The sequence below is a fragment of the Tasmannia lanceolata genome, unplaced genomic scaffold, assembly GCF_043159265.1.
Source record: "Tasmannia lanceolata isolate RefF3 unplaced genomic scaffold, GAP_Taslan_0.1 ptg000025l, whole genome shotgun sequence".
NCBI lineage: Eukaryota > Viridiplantae > Streptophyta > Magnoliopsida > Canellales > Winteraceae > Tasmannia > Tasmannia lanceolata.
Window position 1 is genome coordinate 7,947,855 of NW_027518702.1, and position 22,106 is coordinate 7,969,960.

Genomic DNA, 22,106 nt, shown 5'->3' on the forward strand with positions numbered 1-22,106 from the left:
TGTACAATAATAGAATGTCAGTGTAGGAACTTTGTCTAGAACATCAGGGCGAGAAAGGAACAAACACATGCCATGTCCCCACCTTACCCTCCATAAGCTTTCCATAGAGGAAAAGAATGACATTGACAACCACAAGAAAGTCCACGTGCACTACTTTTTCAAAGCAATCTAAAAGAAATCCAGTCCGCGTAGGATAGTAGTTACACAGCTGGCACTACACATCAGCACCCCCTTATAAGACACGACACTTATTTGCCTCATTCCACACGCCTCTCTCCATGGCAGAAACAGAACCAAAATCCTCCAAAAGGATCAGAAATTCTTCACTACACACATCAAACCCTACTCTTCTCCCCTCCCCATTTTCCGGGGAGCACGAGACAGAAATCATGGTATCCGCCTTTATCCGAGTAATCTGCGGCAATGCTGACGGAATCCCATTCCAATCACCTCTTAATGAGATTGCAACTACTTCTTCTTCCTCTGCCTCCACCACAGAAGAGACTAGTCTTTCTTCCATTCCCTCCTACACTAGTCAATTTTGCGGTATAGAAGGTTGTATAGGGTACCATTTTTTTGCGGAAAATAATCAGACAAAGACTAATAATAATAAGAAGAAGTATAGGGGCGTCCGACAGCGGCCGTGGGGAAAATGGGCCGCGGAAATAAGGGACCTGTTAGGCCTAAAATCGGTAACAGATACGGCAGTGACGTAAGAGCTGAGCTGGAGGACCCGAGGAGCCGAAGTGAAGAAGTCGAGTTCTGTGGAACCGAAGTGAAGGAGCTGAGTCCTGCGCAAGGAGCAAACGAGGTCAGAAGACCAACCCGGAGTCGTTACTCCGGACAGGCCCTTCGACACTCAAGTCAGTATGAGAAGGAGTGCAGAGCGAGTTTTAAGAGTTGGTTGAAAAGTTTTTACCTCTTGCTTTGAGCCTTGAGAGGCCTTTTATAGAGGGAGACCTGGGGTGGTTGGATTACCTACCCCAGACAGGTGTCGGCTCTTTTGTGGGTTTGAGTTTACCCACTCTTAGGTAATTACCGGATTGCCCCTGGGCCGATGCTGGATTTGTGGTGGGCCCTTCTGGGGCCACGTGTCGACAGCTAATTAGTTGTTGTTTTTCATACCCCATCAGTGCGGACGATCACAACCTCGAGCTAACCGAGTCGAGCAGGCAGAGCAAGAAAGAAAGAAAAAGGGGAGAGCGAAAGTAAAAGTGAAATGTGAAAGGTAAAAACCCCTCTTTATAGACCATGGCTAAGGCGGTTCGCATTTAATGAAGAGCACGCGCTTGGAGGGCCCTTACATGGGTGCCGCGTGTCTTTCATTAATAACGGACACAGATTACGAGGCAAGGGTGTGAGTAAATACGCGCGTATCTCCAAGGGGCTAGGGGACATTAGTAAGGTGCTCGTGTACGGGATAACTTTAAAGCGTCCAGAAAATCTGTCCGGCCCAAGCCGGACAAAATATGGCGCATCCGTTACGCGAAGAAAATCTGTCCGGCTCAAGCCGGACAGAATATGGCGCATCCGCTACACGACAAAAATTTGTCCGGCTTGGGCCGGACAGAATATGGCGCATTCGCTAAACGACAAAAATCAGTCCGGCCCAAGCCGGACAGAATCCGCTACGCGACAAAAATCTGTCTGGCCCAAGCCGGACAGAATATGACGCATCCGCTACGCGACAAAAATCTGTCCGGCCCAAGCTGGACAGAATATGACTCAATCGCTAAAGGACAAAAATCTGTCCGGCCCAAGCCGGACAGAATATGGCGCATCCGCTACGCGACAAAAATCTGTCTGGCCCAAGCCGGACAGAATATGACGCATCCACTACGCGACAAAAATATGTCCGGCCCAAGCCGGACAGAATATGACGCAATCGCTAAAGGACAAAAATCCGTCCGGCCCAAGCCGGACAGAATATGACGCAATCATTAAAGGACAAAAATCTGTCCGGCCCAAGCCGGATAGAATATGGCGCATCCGCTGCATGACAAAAATATGTCCGTCCCAAGCCGGACAGACTTCTTTGCCCGACAGAATTTTCGGACTGATTTCCTGGCCGGACAGAATTTCTGGACTGATTTCCTGGCCGGACAGACAGAATTTCCGGACTGATTGACAGACAGAATTTCCGGACTGATTTCCTGGCCGGACAAACAGAATTTCCAGACTCCCTAGGCCGGACAAACGGCTTCGCCAGACAAATTTCCTTACTGATTTCCAGGCCGGACAGACAGATTTTCCGGACTGATTCCCAGGCTGGACAGATAGAATTTCCGGACTGATTTCCTGGCCGGACAGACAAATTTTCCGGACTGATTTCCAGGCAGGACAGACAGATTTTCCGGACTGATTTCCAGGCCGGACAGACAGATTTTCCGGACTGATTTCCAGGCCGGACAGACAGATTTTCCGGACTGATTCCCAGGCCGGACAAACTAAATTTCCGACTGATTTCCTGGCCGGACAAACGGCTTCGCCGGACAGACTCTCCCCGTTTAGAAATGTAACTCACCACACTTCCCCAAATCACTACAATGACTTGGAGAACTGGGGGGCAACTGATGGGGTATAAAAAACAGCAGCCAGTTAGCTGTCGACACGTTGCCCCGAGATGGCCCACCACAGGCCCAACTGTTGCACAAGGGCAATCTGGTAATTTCCTGAAGAGTAGGTAAATTTAAACCTATAACAGGTCGACACCTGTCCTGGGGTAGGTAATCCAACCACCCCAGGTTTCCCTCTATAAAAGGCCTTCCAGGGCTCAGAATCGAGGGTAATGAATAACTTCCAAGCTACCACTCCTTAAAATTTGGCTCTGCACTCCTACTCGTACTGACTTGAGTGTCGAAGGGCCCGTCCGGACCAACGACTCCGGGTTGGTCTTCTGACCTCGTGTGCTCTTATGCAGGACTCAGCTCCTTTACTTCGGCTCCTCGGCTCCTCCAGCTCAGCTCTAACGTCACTGCCGTATCTGTTACCGATTTCAGGCCTAACAGGACCCACGTAGAGCGGCTCGAGTTTGGTTGGGCACATTTAACACAGCGGAGGACGCTACTCGGGCTTATGACAAGGCGGCAATCGAATTCCGGGGCGCCCGTGCCAAGCTTAATTTTGATTTCCCTCAAAATCCATCTCCAGAACAGCAGCAATGGCATTATGAACGCTCCAATTTTGTGGCGGGGCCTGAGTTGGGGATACTTGAAAACCAACAAGAGAATGATCATGGTAATGGAAGTAGGAGAATTTCCTCCTTCAAATGATACTGTCACTACTGTTAGGCCGAAAATCGGTAACAGGTACGGCAGTGACGTAAGGGCTGAGCTGGATGACCAGAGGAACCGAAGTGAAGGAGTCGAGTTCGGCGGGATTGAAATGAAGTGGCTGTGTTCTGCACAGAAGCAAACGAGGTCAGAAGACCAACCCGGGTGTTACTCCGGACAGGCCCTTCGACACTCAAGTCAGTATATGACCAGGAGTGCAGAGCTAGTTTAAGAGTTTTTTTTTAAGGAGAGGAAGGTTCTCTATCCCCCTTTGGTTTGAGCTTTAAACCTCCTTTTATAGAGGGAAGGTTGATGACGTGGGGTTGCCCACCCAAGGGCAGATGGCAGCTTGCTAAAGGCTGGAGTTCACCTACTCCAGGACAGGTGGCGGCCTGCTAGAGGCTGGAGTTCACCTACTCCAGGACAGGTGGCGGCCTGCTAGAGGCTGGAGTTCACCGACTCCAGGACAGGTGGCAGCCTGCTAGAGGCTGGAGTTCACCTACTCCAGGACAGGTGGTGGCCTGCTAGAGGCTGGAGTTCACCTACTCCAGGACAGGTGGCGGCCTGCTAGAGGCTGGTGTTTTTACACCCCATCAGTTGCCCCCCAGTTCTCCAAGTCATTGTAGTGACTTGGGGAAGTGTGGTGAGTTACATTCCTGAATGGGCGGAATTTGTCCGGAAATTTGCCGGAAATGAGTCCGGAAATTTGCTGGGACTGAGTCCGGAAATCTGTCAGTCCGGCCTGGAAATGAGTTCTGAAATTTGTCAGTCCGGCCTGAAAATGAGTCCGAAAATTTGCTAGAAATGAGTCCGGAAATTAGTCAGTCCGGCCTGGAAATGAGTCCGGAAATCTGTCAGTCCGGCCTGGAGATGAGTCCGGAAATTTGTCAGTCCGGTCTTAGGCCATCAGTCTGGCTTGAGCCGGACTGACTAGAACGCGCAATATCCAGTCCGGCTTGGGCCCGACTGACTTTTGTCGTTTTGCGGAACGCGTCATATCCAGTTCGGCTTGGGCCGGACTGACTTTTGTCGTTTTGCGGAACGCGTCATATCCAGTCCGGCTTAAGCCGGACTGACTTTTGTCGTTTTGCAGAACGCGTCATATCCAGTCCGGCTTGGACCGGACTGGCTTTTGTCGTTTAGCTAACGCGCCATATCCAGTCCGGCTTGGGCCGGACTGACTTTTGTTGTTTTGCGGAACGCGTCATATCCAGTCTGGCTTGGGCCGGACTGACTTTTGTCGTTTTGCGGAACGCGCCATATCCAGTCCGGCTTGGGCCGGACTAACTTTTGTCATTTTACGGAACGCGTCATATCCAATCCGGCTTGGGCCGGACTGACTTTTGTCGTTTTGCGGAATGCGTCATATCCAGTCTGGCTTGGGCCGGACTGCTGTACGAGTCCGACTTGGGCCGGACTGATGCATGAGTACGTAACGGATGCCCTTAGCGTTTTGGATATGCGCGCGTATTCGCTTACGCCTTCGCCTCGAAGTGCGTGTTCATCATTAATGAAAGACACGCGGCCTTCATTCAGGGGGTATCGAAGTGCGCGCCTTGTATTAAATGCGAACCGCCTTAGCCAAAGCTTTATAAAATGAGGTTTTTACCTTTCATTTTTCACTTTTTACTTTCTTCTCGCCTCCTCCTCTTCTCTCTGCCAGTTCGGCTTGCATAGTGCGTGGTTCTGAGCGTTTGCAGATTGGGAACTTTCTGCTCTACCCGGTATTCTTCTCAGCCTTTCTTTATAAAAGGAGGTTTTTACCTTTCATTTGAAAAATACTAGACTTCACACGAGCACGACATATAAAATCTCTGAATTTAAACCAGCTTACAAAGTGGGTCCTTACGGATGCCGGTCAAAGGCAGGCCCACCATACTTTGGTGCACCGCTAGAGCTATAATGCACGTACAAATCGTGTGTGCTAAAATATAATAAATAAAAATATAATCTCGGTTACTGAATCATGTGCTATTTAGAAGCCGTTGACGCTTTGTTTGGAAATTTGGTAGAAGGTAACACTTGGATTTTTCTGTTTTTTATTTTCTTTTCTGTAAAGGCATGTTTGTATTTTTTTAAAGGGAAATTATTTCCAGCAAAACCATGTTTTAATATTGGGTATCTTTTTTTAAAGTTGGGATCATCTTGGCCTGGCTCGGGGTCATCTATGTCAGAATTAGCATCAACTTGGTCTAACTCATGGCCATTGCTCATCTCAATCGAACTCGGGGTCCTTCCAGTCGAACTTGAGGTTGCTCTAGAATGACCCCGAGTCAGATTGAGATGGTATGGAGTCAGACCGTAATGATCCCGAGTCAAACCGGAATGACCCCGAGTTTGACCGAAACAACCAGAATTAATTAACACATCCCCCCCCTCCCCGAAGCTTAAAAAGCCAAAATATGGGAGTCACTTGCATAGACAGAAAAGGAAAGAGTAAACATTAACAGCCACGAGAAAGAACCAAACTTCACTCAGGTCGGGGTCTGAGGACGATCGTTCAACCCCTTTATGTGGGCCAATAAAAGCATGCCACCCTTCCTTAGGAAAGTTGCTTTAAGCAATTATCTACTACAATAAGCTGGGATGAAAAGAGGTGAATTTTTTCCTTTTTTTTTAAGATTACATGAGAATTACACATCACATTTTTTGACTTTTTTTCACAAATGCACCCATTCAACTCATATAATTTCAATCTTACCCCCCTCCTTTATGGTTTTTTAAATTTTCAACTTTGAAAACTGTGGATGTGGATTTCCTGTGACTGTTTTTAATCCATCCTTATCCCCATCTCCACGTTTCTCCCCTCTTTCCGAAGATGCCCTCCTTGCTTATCTGCGGAAAACCATTCTCTTCCATTGTCTAGCCTCTCTCTCTCTGTCTGGAAGAGGCCAATCGATTTTATCATACGCTCGCTGCCCCAAGGTTATCCCTACCTTTTTACGAGCCCCTCTCTCTCCCCTCTCTCTCCCTCCCTCTCTCTCGAATACCCTAGAACAGAGCTCTTTCTCCATGGCCACCGTCACATTTCCCCTGTCTCTCCGGCCTTGCTCCCCACCGTCACACCTATTTTTCGGAAGATGTACTCCTTGCTTTCTCTGCCTAAAATTCCAACACCATCCTCTTCTCATGTCCCCTAGATCTCTGTTTTCCTTTTTGTGGACCTTCAATTGGATCGGGATTTTTCCGGAAGGTACTACTTACTTTTTTTCTTGATTTTTATTCCTTAGGGGTTTCATGTTAATTTTTGTTTAATTTTTTCTACTAGGGGTTTCATGTGATCTTCTTTCTCATATGCCCTAAAATTCCAACACCATCCTCTTCTTTCTCATATGCCCTTAAATTCCCATGCCATATCTCTCTCTCTCTCTCTCTGCTCATGTCTTCTTCTCACCCTTCTCTCCCCGTCACATCTCTATGCTCATCCAAAGGACGGAATTTTTGGGATTTTTTCCCAATTTCAGTTCGTCTCCACTATCCATACCAGAGATTCCACCTAGAAATCCATTCCTTTTTTTGTATTTTTTCCTAACTTAGTTTCTGTCCCACTAAGTCATTTCTATCTGCCTATTTCAGTTTCTGTAATGGCCCTTTTCTTCAAAAGGAATGGTGAGCCATCACCCACCTTTTTAACTACAAAAAGAATGGCCATTCACATAGACATTTCATCAAACAGTTCAATTGCATCAATTTATAGGGATTGTTTTGCACCTCTATGTCATTCCACCCACCAAAAATGGCTTTACATAAGAGAATAGAGCTATAGCTCTCATAAAGAGATGATTGGGAAGCTACAAAATCAACAATGACCAAGTAGAGAATAAAAACATAACATTCGTGGAAGCTTGGGATGGACGTCCAAGATGGGGAAGCTTGGCTGGATGGAGGGGATGCTCTCTTCAATGGTTGTGGAATATGGGTGATCTCCAAGGGCACACTGCTGCAAGGAGGATGGAGGATGGAGGATGGATGGGGTGCTCACTGCACCGTCCAATTAGAAAACCCACTGCCTTCTAAGTTGGTTGCTTCACTAGCATAGGAGATAAGTTCTTTGAATGTCTTGATTGCATACCACCCTCATTCCAAGTCAAGCACTTATATTCAAAAAGAGTGGTGCTCGTATCATTTTTTCCAAGGAGGATTAGTACAAAATAAGGCCATCTTATGGGCCATTTGGACACCAGATGGCTCCTTGGCCAATGCACTAAAGAGGGACTTCCACTCCAATGGTCCCACAATTGGGCCACCATCACTCGGTCCGGCCCCACGGATGATGCCCAAACACATAAAAAGGGGCCCCACACCGCTCAAACCTTGCAACTTCATTTGATCTTCGGCCCACTGAGTGGTCCCACACGAAGATGGCCCTTGGCTTATGCCCACATTAGCACTATAAGGGGTGCCTTCTTGAGAATGATCAAAAGGGTGGCCCTTGAACATGATGGAGCACAGTCCTTGATCAATGTTCCTAAAAAGGAACATTACAAATCTCCCCTTCCCGAATTGCTTGCCCCCAAGCAATTGGAAGAGAAATGATACTACACTGTCATTGTGTCGTCCGCGGTCAAATGGGAATCTGCGTGGTACATGGGGATGATGCGCTTGATGAAGTCCATGAGCATCGAGCAAATACTGACAACAACATTGTCGATCAATGTTGGAGTTCCAAGGGTACTGTGTTGGTTCCTCGAAATTGGGAATAATTACTAGCAGAGCTCCTCCATGCATCATGTCCATAGGTGCCCCTCCCAGCAAGAGGGTCATCAAGATAGGGGCATCCAAATCCATATCCTCATCATGGGACATGGACTGGAGTGGTAAACAAAGCACCTTGATTATCTCCACCTCATATGGAGCCACATTGATGATCTGCATCTGAAGGCTTGGTCCCCCACCCAAAGTGCCATCCCTACTATCACTGTGATCATCAACAACCTCTTCACACTCGGCCTCTGATTTAGCACCAATGGTATCAATATGTGCTGGCATCTGCGGTGTGGGCGGAGGTAGTGGTGGTGTAGGCGTGCAAGTCAGCAGGGGTGGTGTTGGGGTAGGAGTGCAAGTCACTAGGGCACTAACTTCGCTCTCAAATGATGTCATAATATCCTCATAAACTATTGGTCGGCATGGATGAAGGGTTGGTATGTCTATGGTAAGGGATGTAGAGGCGCTCTCCAAATCAGGGGGCATAGTCACCACCCTAAAATTGTTACCCTTGTTTGAGCGAGTTGTCAAGCACTCTATAGCCTCGACTAGGGTGCGCTCAAGGCGGGCAAAGCGGGTGTCCATAGCATAAGCAAAGCGTGCTACCAACCTCTCCTCTGCATCATTTTTCATAGGCCTTCTCTGTGTGGACTCCATGGGGACTCTGCAAATCTGTCCACCTATGGAGAATGCGGTCCTTTTAATTTCTCAAGCTGTCTTACAGGCCACCGGACACATGGTTGGTGTGCAGTCCCAAATCAACTATGTAGTCCCCTCATGGACCACACGACAAACATTTGGTGTGCATAGCGAAAGACCTTGATACCTCCTTGTAGCAGCTCCTATATAACACCCATGTTTGAAGTATCCATGCCACACAATCACCACTTCAACGGCCAATGCTTGATGCGCCACAAAATGCTAACAAGCAATAGTTGTGCAAACTCCTTTGATGTCTCACAGTGTACAACACAAACAATTGGCATGCAGGTTTGAGCAACGGCAGATTTGAGCCACCTCCCTTTGAAATATGGGTTCTTGTAGTCCTTCCTCAAAAACCTAGGGGGCGCCACAGCTTGATCATCAACAGTTAGCAAGTCTCATTGCAGCATTGGAGCATTTCATCGAACATCTAGGGGCGTCCGTGCCTTGGCATTTCAGCAGCCCAAAACTGGCCAGAGCTATGCACTTCTCTTCAGCTTTTCTACAAACAGTTGGTGTGCAGTCCCATTTTGGATGTGCAGTCCCTCATAGACAACTCGACGAATTGTTGGTGTGCCTACGAAAATACCTTGATACCTTGTTGTAGTAGCTCTTATACAACACTTGTGTTTGTAATTTCTGTCCGCGCAATCACCGCTTCAAGGAGCGATGCTTGAAGTCTCACAAACTTCCCAACAATAATGGTTGTGCAAACTCCTTTGATGTCTCACAGAGCACCCAACAAACAATTAGCATGCAAGCTTTATAGATTGGGGTGTGCTGTTTTGAGTTATGCCCCTTCCTATACGGTTTGCATAGCCCTTTCTTCAAGCAGTCGGGGTACACCACGGATGATAGTTGTCCCTTTGTAGAATGGTTCTTGTAGGACTTTCTTCAAACACCTAGGGGGCGCCAATGGAGGAATGTCACAACAACTCAAAATTTGCTAGTCTCACTTGAGCAATTCGTCGAACACCTAGGAGGTGTCAGTAGCTAGGCTTTTTTTTTTTTTTTTTTTTTTTTTTTTTTTTTTTTCAGCCCAAACACCGACCAGAAAACGTTTTTGCTCTTGGGCCTTTTCTCAAACAGTTGGTGGGCGTTGTTGCAAGTGTATTTCTGCAGTTCTAAACTGCCCAGAACTGTTACCTTCACTTGGGAATTTCCTCAAACACCTAGGGGGCGTAGTGGATGGAGCAATCAAGCAACTAAAAGCTGTCCAAACGTGGACCAATTTTCTCGCAGCGCATTTCTGAGTTCCCTTGGGCACCAAGGCTGGCAGGATGATGCTTTGATACCACTTGTAATGGCCCTTTTCTTCAAAAGGAATGGTGAGCCATCACCCACCTTTTTAACTACAAAAAGAATGGCCATTCACATAGACATTTCATCAAACAGTTCAATTGCATCAATTTATAGGGATTGTTTTGCACCTCTATGTCATTCCACCCACCAAAAATGGCTTTACATAAGAGAATAGAGCTATAGCTCTCATAAAGAGATGATTGGGAAGCTACAAAATCAACAATGACCAAGTAGAGAATAAAAACATAACATTCGTGGAAGCTTGGGATGGACGTCCAAGATGGGGAAGCTTGGCTGGATGGAGGGGATGCTCTCTTCAATGGTTGTGGAATATGGGTGATCTCCAAGGGCACACTGCTGCAAGGAGGATGGAGGATGGAGGATGGATGGGGTGCTCACTGCACCGTCCAATTAGAAAACCCACTGCCTTCTAAGTTGGTTGCTTCACTAGCATAGGAGATAAGTTCTTTGAATGTCTTGATTGCATACCACCCTCATTCCAAGTCAAGCACTTATATTCAAAAAGAGTGGTGCTCGTATCATTTTTTCCAAGGAGGATTAGTACAAAATAAGGCCATCTTATGGGCCATTTGGACACCAGATGGCTCCTTGGCCAATGCACTAAAGAGGGACTTCCACTCCAATGGTCCCACAATTGGGCCACCATCACTCGGTCCGGCCCCACGGATGATGCCCAAACACATAAAAAGGGGCCCCACACCGCTCAAACCTTGCAACTTCATTTGATCTTCGGCCCACTGAGTGGTCCCACACGAAGATGGCCCTTGGCTTATGCCCACATTAGCACTATAAGGGGTGCCTTCTTGAGAATGATCAAAAGGGTGGCCCTTGAACATGATGGAGCACAGTCCTTGATCAATGTTCCTAAAAAGGAACATTACAGTTTCTCTTCTACTCATCCAGAACCTTAGCTTTTGGGTTTTTTTCCCACAAATATTGATCTCAAGGTCTACAAAGGCAATCAACAGCTCCTACATGTTCAGATATTTGATCACAGGTAAGGATAGCATGTTTGTTACAGTGATTTCATTTAATCTGGAATGATTGGTTTTTTTTTTAACTTTATTTTTAATCTACAAATTCCCTGATTTCCTTTAAACTGGAATGATTGAGGTTTCTTATGCCCCCAATTACATAACATAACATGTTTATTGCAGAGATTTCAATTAATCTGGAATGATTGGGCTTTTTTCTCCTTTCTTTCTTATCTACAAATTCCCAAATTTCCTTTACTCTGGAATTATCGAGGTTTCTTACGCCTCCAATTACATTAGTTGCAGCTCCTCAACAGCGTCCTTCATTAATACATGCAGGAGATACGTTGGATTTTATAAAAGATGGATTTATTAATGCTGAATCATATAAAAGGTCATCCATTTAAACAAATACATAAAAGGCCATCTAATGAAACCCTAAATACTAAAACCCCCTAACTCATTCACGTTATTGTCGATGTTGTCATCAACAGCCCCAAGAGAAGATGCAACTCCAATCGGTTCTGTTATGTTTGAGGTATTTTCATGCGTTTCTTTCAAAAAAAGTAACTACGGTGACGTGGGAAATGTATGATAAGAATTTTTTTTTCCTTTTTCTTTTCTTTAGATGAAGCTAAGAACTTATAAATTCTTTAGTGCAATATGGCTCTTTGACTCATAACATTTTGCAGGGTCTGACAAATCAATACATGTGTTGGAGTTCTATTATGTGACATCATCACATCTGCCAATGAGAAAAGGTCAATAATAAGAGTGATTTGTACCGAATCCTTGACCAATGTAGACTAACTATATGATTTCCATTTTCAATTGCCAACTCTGATGCCTTATTTGTATTTCTTTCACTATGGGGCTAATATATTGGGCATTTTCTAATGCTTCTTTTTAGTTTCCATTCTTTTAATAATTTCTTGCAATTATTTTATCCTTTTTGGTGGATTTTAAGTAATCAATTCAGTTATTCATCATTTGGGTATGATTTTCTTTACTTTTTTTTTTTTCATTTTAAGCTTTTAGATAGGTTTTTGGATCATTTCGTGGAATTTTAGGCCTTAAGTTAATTTGGTGAAGAAATTTGTTCTCTTTGATGGGTTTGAGATAATAGAAGTAGCGGTTGTTTGATCTTTTGAAGCCTTTAGTGGTTTTAGTTTAATGAAATTTTGCTTTTATTTTTTTTCTTTTGCCCTTCACACATAAATTCTGTTTTTTTTTTTTTTTAAAGAAAATAATTGAATGCATATTTCCTCAATCTTAGACATTGTCGTAATTCTATATTACAGGTGTATCATATACATATTTAAATATATATCTGATTGATTGAATATAGCTTCTATGATTTCAGGACAGCTTGGTTGGATTTTGGATGCAATTGTATAAATATAGGTGAGCTTCGGATCTATTGGATGTTTTAATATTTTCATATTGGACATTTTTGTAAATCTTCTTGGTTTGTAGTTTGTCGTTGTCATTCTTTTAATAATTTCCTGCAAATATTTGATCCTTTTGCTGGATTTTAAGTAATCAATTCAGTTCTTCATCGTCTGGGTATGGTTTTAATTAAGTATTTCATTCAATTTTTCTTTTCATTTGAAGCTTTTACATAGGTTTATGGAAACATTAGGTGGAATCTTGAGCCTTATGTTAATCTGGTGAAGAAATTTTGATGGGCTTGAGATAATAGAAATAGGGGTTGTATGATCTTTTGATCATCCAGGGAGTCTATTCATCAATTTTAAGCCTTCAGTGGATTTTGGGTCAATTTCATGTTTTCTTTTTCCATTCCTTTTAAAATATTTTCCCTAATCCTTTTTTTGTTGGAGTTTCATGAACTTTTGCTGTTATTTTTTTCTTTTGCCCACACATAAATTCTGTTATTGTTTTCCTTTTATATTCAAGTAAATCAAATGTAAAAGATTTGAAGCATCTAAAAGATAGGTCTTCCCCTCACTAATTCTTAAAACCAATGAGTTCATGACAATGGCTCTATCTATATCAGAAACACAGGAATTAGATGCCTCTTTAAATTTTAACTTGAACCTATTAGATAAAGTTGAGCTCCTCAAATTTGATATGTTCCATGCATTTTCTTACTTCCACTAGATCATTATCCAACCCTTTCGAAACTGTAGTTAATAGCTTGAGATAGTGTTCAACCAATTAATAGTATGAGATAGTGTTTTCTCTCCTAATATTGGTTAGAAGGTGACTTAAAATTGAAAATAAAATCTTGACAATTTTAGAATTGTACTCTACTTTTGTGCAAGATGCCCAAATAAATTGTCAATTAAGCTTTGAGAGCTTATTTTCTAATTTTTTTTCTTTTTTTTCTGGATAGGTAAGCTGGGACGACCACAGGGTGGAGAAATGGTGCCTCACCATTGAGCTACATGCCCAACTCATGGAGTCTCGAAGTTGTCGAATTAGGATGATTTGGCTTTAAAATGAATTCCATATTAAGTCTTATATTCACGGTATAGGTACTGTTGTTGCACACTATAACTGTTGAACTGTGTCTTCTTTTCCATATTTTTAGGCAGAAGCTACATTTCCAATTTCCATCTTTATATGAATGCATTTTTTTAAAAATCATAATTCTTTTGCATCCCGTGCAAAAAACAGAGTAGTAAGAAAGCAATGCAGAGATAAGAAGAATGCCAAACTCATGTGCTGGAAATATAGTTCATTTATTTATTTTCTTTACTTGAAATTCTCATGATTGACCATATAATTTCAATCTTACCCCCCTCCTTTATGGTTTTTTAATAAAAAATCTATAGGGTGATCTTAACCATCCAATTTAAGAGGAATTATGGAAACATCTATAGATTGGAGGGCTAGGATCAGCCTATGGAAATGATTTTTGGGGCACAACCTATTTATGTTGTGTTCCATCACATGGACGGTTTGGATCAACCTATGACGTGGTCCGTACAGTTCTTTGTCGGCCCGTGCATCGCACGGGTTTTTTACTAGTACAATTATAACCCAGCTCCATTTTTATTGACAAAATGACAATTTTGTCCCTGCTTTTCCAATTACAGGATAGTGTAAGCCGTATAGTCCAGTAAGATGTCCAAACCGTCCATTTGATGGCCAGCAACGAAAGTAGATTGTGCCCCGTAGGATGATCTAAACCGTCCATTTGATGGACAACTATGTAAATAGATTGTGCCCAAAAATTATTTCCATAGGATAATCTCAACATTTATTTATAGAGGTTTCCAAAATATCCGGTTTCCAAATTATTTATCAACCGTCCATTTGATGACCAACAACGTAAATAGATTGTGCCCAAAAGGGAAGTGCTAGCGATCATCACAAAAGGCATTTCGCGGTGCGATGGACGCTAGCAAATCCCAAATGATTTTGGGGTAGAATGTATGTATGCTATACTCAAGGTGGCAAACGAGACGGCATGGCACGAAAATTCTTGGCCTAGGGTGGCCAGTGGGCCGTGCCAGCATGGCACAATTTGGTCACTGGCCGTGCCGTGCTGGCACGCCAAAGGGTGGGGGTTAGGCACAGCACGGCCCGCGGCCCACTCGTGGCGTGCTTTGCTGTGCCGTGCCTTGCCGTGCCGGCACGTACGGTTTTTTTTTTTGCAAATAAGTGCATTCTCGGAATTCCGAGTAAATTCTCGGAATTCAGAGAATATGTTTTTTCTACTGATATTTTTCTCTGAATTCTGAGAATGCACTTTGTTGGAAAAAAATTGAAAAAATTTACAAGTCATTTACAAAAAATTTGCATGTCAAATTGCAAGTAATTTAAAAACAAAGATCGGTTGTGCCCGGAATATTTATCTAGGAACCCGGGAGGCACCTTAAAATTTTGTTAATATAGAAAATTATTAGAGGAGGACATAGAACCTTGCCTCTAACCCACCAACATACAAGAAAAAAAGAAAAAAATGAAGTATAAATACATTGTGAAGTACAAGTAGAAATTAAGGACTTAAAAAATCGAATCTTCATATTTCTTCAGGTGAGTCGGTTGAGTCATCTTCTCTTCTGTCTTGTGCTCTATCATCTGCTTCCAACCAGTCCTTGAGGCACATGCATACCTCTAATGTTTTTTGTGACATTCTGCTCCGTGTGTCATCTAAGACCCTGTTACCTGCACTAAAAGCAGACTCCGATGCTACCGTGGATACCGAGGAGGGTTAGTAGATCATGTACCATGGCGGATAGTATTGGATAACTTTTTTCATTTTCTTTCCACCATGTCAAAAAATCAAAAGTCTCTCATTCATCAGGATTAAGGTAGCTTGAATAATCATTTCCCAGATATAATGATAGCACATCAGAAGATGTACTAGCACTATTTCTAGGACTTTTTTGATTTATTAGTGACCAAAGTGGGTTATTTCTAGGTTGGTAGTTTTGTGAAGAACTCGGTCTTCTATGTCCATGTTCAGTCTCTTACAATGCATACATAGAATATAATAAATTCGTAATCTCATATATACTATGCTCAGATCCAATACATGCGTTTTCATTGCATGCATTTAAAATGACCTCTAAACCTTGTAACTTGATCCTTGGGTCTATTATTGTACTTAAAAAATATAGAGGAGGAATTTCTTGAAAATATTTTTTAAATTTATCCTCCATTCTATGAAGTAGACTTCCATTTTCCAATCTCGATCTATTATTTTTAAAACAAATAGTAATTTTATATATTTGACCCAAAATTAATTGTGAAGTTGGATAGTAAACACCAGAAAGAAGATTTGTTGCATTTAAAAATACTTCTAATAAATCTGCAATAATTTCACAATTGTTCCAATATTCTAGAGATATAGTATGATTGCAAGGTGGAGGCATATGTTCTTGGCAAAATGTTGCAATTATAGTTTTGAACTCAAATGATGCTTTTAACATTTTATAAGTTGAATTCCACCTAGTTTTAATATCTAAGGAAATTTTTTATAGTTTTTTCCAGAATTTTTACATAAAGCTTTAAATTCTTGTCTTCTATGCCCTGAAGACTGAATAAATTGAAGACAATTCTTAATAATCTCTATCTGTGGTGCAATTTTCGAGAAACCATCTTGTACAGTTAAATTTAAAATATGACATGTACATCTAATATGAAATAGTTGTCCATCTAAAATAGGTTTCAATTGAGATTTTAATAACCCTATTGATGCGGTATTATTACTAACATTATCGAAGCTAATAGAAAAAATTTTATTTTGAATTTTAAAATCGTGAATAGTAGATAATATAAATTTTGATATAAAATGATCATTATGCGGGAATTCTAATTGAGTAAAACTAAGTATTCTTTTTTCAAACATCCAGTTCGAATTAATATAATGTCTTGTTACACAAATATAGCCTTCATTTGGTTTACTAGTCCAAATATCAGAAGTAAGTGCAATTTTTCCATTAAAATTTTCAAAACTTGAAATCAATTGTTCTTTGCTTTCAATAAATAATTTAAAAGACTATGATTTTATAGTATTTCTAGTCACTTTTTTAAAAGCTGGATTTAGAGCTTTTGGAATATATTTTTCAAATCTTTTACTTTCGAACATAATAAATGGTTGCTCATCTTGTATGATGTATGATGCTAGTTCTCTCCAATTCATATCTTGAGAATAAGAAAAAGTTCCTAATGAACTAGCAGTGAGGCTTAATTGGGTTTGTTTAGGGTCTAATGACCCATGCTTTGCACTACAAACAGCGGAATGCCTTGCCAAGTGCCCTATTACAAATAGCCCTATCTTCTAAACCTCCCTTAGAATCCTTCTTTTCTTCAATGGTAAAGAACTTCCCTACTTGTGAAATCCTACCTCTAGACGTTTTAGTACTAGGAGCTTGACTCCCACTAGCTACAAGGTCCTTCGGTAGGTTCAGGAGCAATTGGATATTCAGATTCTGGAGTATATGTATCATCATTTCAAGGTTCTACACAAGCCTCCAGTAATTCATCATTTCCCATTATTTCATTTGGTTGAAAATAGTGGTCACTTGAACCGACCATTTTTAAAAAATTACAAAGATGGGCTATAAGTAAATTTTAAAAAATAAATTCTAAATACCTCAACTATGCTTGAATCGCCCACGGAGTTGTTAAGCGCCTTCTTGAATACTAATTACCGCAAGTTTTTAAGCACCTCCTTAATTCCTTCTTCTTAATCGCTAATCGAAGTGAATAACGGAGAGAAGGATTAGAGAGTAATAAGAAGGAAGGATTAAAGAATTTGATATAATTAGAGAGAGTAATATGAAAGAGAGAGCAATAAGAGTGAGAGTAATAAGAGAGTAATTGAGGGTAGGAAATGAAGGGAGGAGGAGGGATATTTATAAGACTTGTAATATAATGAGTTACCAAAATACCCCCAAAATATAGTTGTTGGGGAGCTTATTTTGGTAAAAACATGTGTAATCCCTAAAGTACCTCCAAATATAATTGTTGGGGGGGTTATTTGGGTAAAAACAAGTAAAATCACTAATGTACCCCCAAATATAGTTGTTGGAGGGGTTATTTTGGTAAAAACATGTGTAATCCCTAAACTAACCCCAAATATAGTTAACTGCATTGATCTTTGCAGCTCCGCCACACGCAGAATTTAAAGAACATAAAGGAGCATGAGTCATATATTCATCCAAACGTCGTTCTTGCCACGATGGTATGTCTTATTTTCAGTCTACTCAAGTCCAAACCATTGGGACCCCTTAGAGGTTCCAACCAGGAAGTGCGAAGATCCAAAAAACGCATAGTTTCTCCTCCAAAAATTACTTTTCTAGTCAGAGAGCGAATTAGATATTTACCAAAACCAATAGGTCCTTCAGAGGATCCCATGTTAGCCCCAATACGTTGCTTTATAACAAGAAAAGTAAATGCTTATGCTTGAGAAGGTTCAGTTACAGTAGGCCCGTCAACCCCATTTGCAAAATTCCTTCTAATGTGATAACTTTTTGCAAATTGTCGAACTAGAAGACTCTTTTTTTGCAAATAAACAAAAGTAAAAGACTTATTTCACAAAAACCCAATCTATCTATCTATCTATCTATAATATGAGATTTGCTAAGGTCCATCGGAAAAGGCTTTTCGCAGCTGGTCTGTCCCACGTCAGACCAGCCACCTTGCGAATGAAGACAAAAAACTGTTGTCTCCATTCAAGAGGTGGCCAGTCTGAAGTGCGACAGACCAGCCGCGAAAAGCCTTTTGCGATGGATGCTAGCAATTCCCCTATAATATATATACTAAACATGTTTCTTTCCAATGGCGGAGCCAGGATTTATGTATAGGAGGGCAAGGCGGCAAGCTTATACATGCTTATACATTAAAGGGGGCAGGCATTCAAATTTTAAAGGGGTTGGGGCCCAATTGAGTTGGGCCTATTAAATATTTGGCCCAACCTTATGCTACATGTAGCACTGCCCTTGTAATTCTTTCTGTTTCCAATATTTGGCCCAACCTTATGCTAAATGAACGGTTTGGAACATCCTCTGAAGTGGGTTCCGATGTACAATTTGAAAAATACCAACTTACAAAGTGGGTCCTTACGGATGCCGGTCAAAGGCAGGTCCACCATACTTTGGTGCACCGCTAGAGCTATAATGCACGTACAGATCGTGTGTGCTAAAAATATAATAAATAAAAATATAATCTCGGTTACTGAATCATGTGCTATTTAGAAGCCGTTGACGCTTTGTTTGGAAATTTGGTAGAAGGTAACACATGGATTTTTCTATTTTTTATTTTATTTTCTCTAAAGGCATGTTTCTATTTTTTTAAAGGGAAATGATTTTCAGCAAAACCACGTTTTAATAATGGGTATCTTTTTTTAAAGTTGGGATCATCTCGGCCTGACTCGGGGTCATCTATGTCAGAATTAGCATCAACTTGGTCTAACTCATGGCCATTGCTAATCTCAATCGAACTCGGGGTCTTTCCAGTCGAACTTGAGGTTGCTCTAGAATGACCCCGAGTCAGATTGAGATGGTATGGAGTCAGACCGTAATGATCCCGAGTCAAACCGGAATGACCCCGAGTTTGACCGAAACAACCTCGAGTTCTCCAACCCGACCCCGAGCTCAGCTGATTTTACCCTAACTTTCAACGAAACAAACAAAAAAAAGATTTTGAAAACAGTTCGACGAATGGTTGCTAGATAGACGTAGAAATAGTTTCACTTATCGACGGTTGCTGGTTCGATGGATAAAATTGACAGTGCCACAAAGGTTGGACGACTGAAGGTTGACTGTCAAATTCAATGCATTTGTTAGTGAGATATACAGCAAAAAGCCTCATTTTGGTGGCATTTTTCAGTCTTTTTTCAGTCTACTCAAGTCCAAACCATTGAGATATACAGCATGTCTTTTTTTAGTCTACTCAAGTCCAAACCATTGGGACCTAGAGGTTTCAGCCAGGGAGCACAAAGATCCAAAAAACGCATAGTTTCTCCTCCAAAAGTTACCTTTCTTGTCGGCGCATTAGATATTTACCAAAACCTATAGGTCCTTGAGAGGATCCCATGTTAGCCCCAATATGTTGGTTTCTACCTAGAAAAGTAAATGCTTACGCTTGATAAGCTTCAGGTACAATAGGCCCATCAACCCCATTTATTCCTTCTAATGTGACGACTTCTTGCAAATTTTCAAATTAGAAGACTCTTTTTTGCAAATAAACGAAAGTAAAAGACTTATTTCACAAAAGCTCAATCTATCTATCTGAGTTTTTATATGGTGTAAGGCCTTACAACAATACGGTAGGAGTACCACCCTTGATATTTTATCCAACAGCGCAGCTCACTTTTTGAGAAGCTGCTGTTGGATCAAATATCAAGGTTGGTACTTCCACCGTAGAAGGGCCTTATTGTTATAAGGCCTTGCACCATATAATTTCTCCTATATATATATATATATATATATATATATATATATATATATATGAGGAATGATAGATGCAAGGGCCCTCTTTATGCAAGGGCTAAAGAAGGGCCCTGGAATACATCCACGTCATTAAGTGCAACCGAATTTAGTTTCTTAACCGAATTAAAAAATGATGTGGATCTATTCAAGGGCCCTTCTTCAGCCCTTGCATAAAGAGGGCCCTTGCATCTATCATTCATGTATATGTATATATATATATATATATATATATATATATATATATATATATATGTACTAAACATGTTTCTTTCCTTTTCATCCACTTTCTTTCCAAAAAACTTTTATTGGAAAATCTTTTCCCCTTGAAACCCCATATATCTATAACATATATAAGCTATTGAAATTGGCAATACCATGTCTTGATAATTACACTAGCTCGCCTTTTGTCTACTTTTTTAATTGGCTTAGAGAGATTTTTTGGGGAATTGTGATAACCTTTTACAGTTGGTTAGATAGTAAAAGACAAGGTGATCAACTGCAATTATCGAAACATGTTATTGCGAATATCAGTGATATATATTTATTTACAACCTTTTTTTTCTCCGGAACACCCCTTGCAGTGTAAAAACTAAAACGAGGACGTGGCATGGGAAAGAAAAGGAGGGCATATACATCACTTCCTTTACACCGACGCTATTACTACTCTATTAAATGTACACCATGAAATATCAATGTAGACACTTTTTCTAGAACATGAATACGACAAAGGAATTTCCTCTCGTTCCAACTTCCAACAAACCGTCCAAAAACCTAGCAACCCAAAACACGGAATCACTTATTTTGACAGAAAATGAAAAGAAGCGATTATTTTCCCTACTCTTCTCCCCTCCCCATTTCCCGGCGAGCACGAAACGGAGATCATGGTATCGGCTTTTATTCGGACATGTAGTCGATGGGAAATTTTTGTGTAACTTAAAAAATGGGCATGAGCTGCATCATGCATATATCTCGATAGACAGATAGATACATCGAAAGATAGATTAGCACTTGCGATGTTTCTACAAATCAACTCATATGGCCATGTTCCATTTGGAGGAATAAAATAGAGAATGTCTTTCGGAGAGAAGGTGAGTGGTTGATAGCTCCGGTCTTGAAAACCAATATAGTTCAGAAACAAACTATAGAGGATTTGAATCCCCCTCTCTCATTTTGCTCATTGAATCGATTTGTTTCTTTATTGGTTTGGCCCCGCCTGGTGTCATAAAAGGGAATAGCAGGGCTAGGTGGGATAGTCGAGCCAGAAAAAAGAAAAAAATCAAAAGAAAAATAGATAAATAAAGATAAATGAGTTGAAAAAGAAAAAAAAAAGAAAAAAAAAAGGAATACTTTTTAAGTATGACCTTATCCTACCTAATAAGTCTAATGGAATAAATTTGATTCATATCATGCATTTTATCTCCAATATCGGTTAAGAGGGGTCATAGAAATAACAGGTTCAAAATCTTGATCGATTCCTTTTTCAAATCTTGTTGCAGGTGCACGGGCCCTTACCACATATGCCACGAATGCCCTTACCACATATGCCACGAATGACCTGCGAATAGGAAGAAATCTACAACAAAATGAGAGGTAGCTAACCAACTTCTAGGAGATACATAATTAACTGCATTGATCTTTGTAGCTCCGCCACACGCAGAATTTAAAGAACATAAAGTAGCATGAGTCATATATTCATCCAAACGTCGTTCTTGCCACGATGATATGTCTTTTTTTCAGTCTACTCAAGTCCAAACCATTGGGACCCCTTAGAGGTTCCAACCAGGAAGTGCGAAGATCCAAAAAACGCATAGTTTCTCCTCCAAAAATTACCTTTCTAGTGAGAGAGCGAATTAGATATTTACCAAAACCAATAGGTCAGGATCCCACGTTAGCCCCAATATGTTGCTTTTTAACAAGAAAAGTAAATGCTCAAGCTTGAGAAGCTTCAGGTACAGTAGGCCCGTCAACCCCATTTGCAAAATTCCTTCTAATATGATAACTTTTTGCAAATTGTCAAACTAGAAGACTCTTTTTTTGCAAATAAACAAAAGTAAAAGGCTTATTTCACAAAAACCCAATCTATCTATCTATCTATCTATAATATGAGATTTGCTAAGGTCCATCGCAAAAGGCTTTTCGCAGCTGGTCTGTCCCACGTCAGACCAGCCACCTTGCGAATGAAGACAAAAAGCTGTTGTCTCCATTCAAGAGGTGGCTAGTCT

The 22,106-nt window shown here is 41.3% G+C and overlaps 1 protein-coding gene and 1 long non-coding RNA gene across 2 annotated transcripts; both read left to right on the forward strand.

Annotated features, from left to right (window-relative positions):
- The first annotated feature begins 389 nt into the window (after positions 1 to 389).
- Positions 390 to 3,272, forward strand: LOC143857611 (ethylene-responsive transcription factor ERF109-like). Its single transcript, XM_077368067.1, has 3 exons — positions 390 to 676; positions 892 to 899; positions 3,022 to 3,272. The coding sequence occupies exons 1-3, from the start codon at positions 390 to 392 to the stop codon at positions 3,270 to 3,272; spliced, it is 546 nt and encodes a 181-aa protein (XP_077224182.1).
- A 9,071-nt stretch (positions 3,273 to 12,343) lies between these two features.
- LOC143857934 (uncharacterized) lies at positions 12,344 to 13,548 on the forward strand. The gene is made up of 2 exons (XR_013238808.1): positions 12,344 to 12,379; positions 13,332 to 13,548. It is a non-coding gene; the product is annotated as an uncharacterized LOC143857934 (long non-coding RNA).
- The last annotated feature ends 8,558 nt before the right edge of the window (positions 13,549 to 22,106 follow it).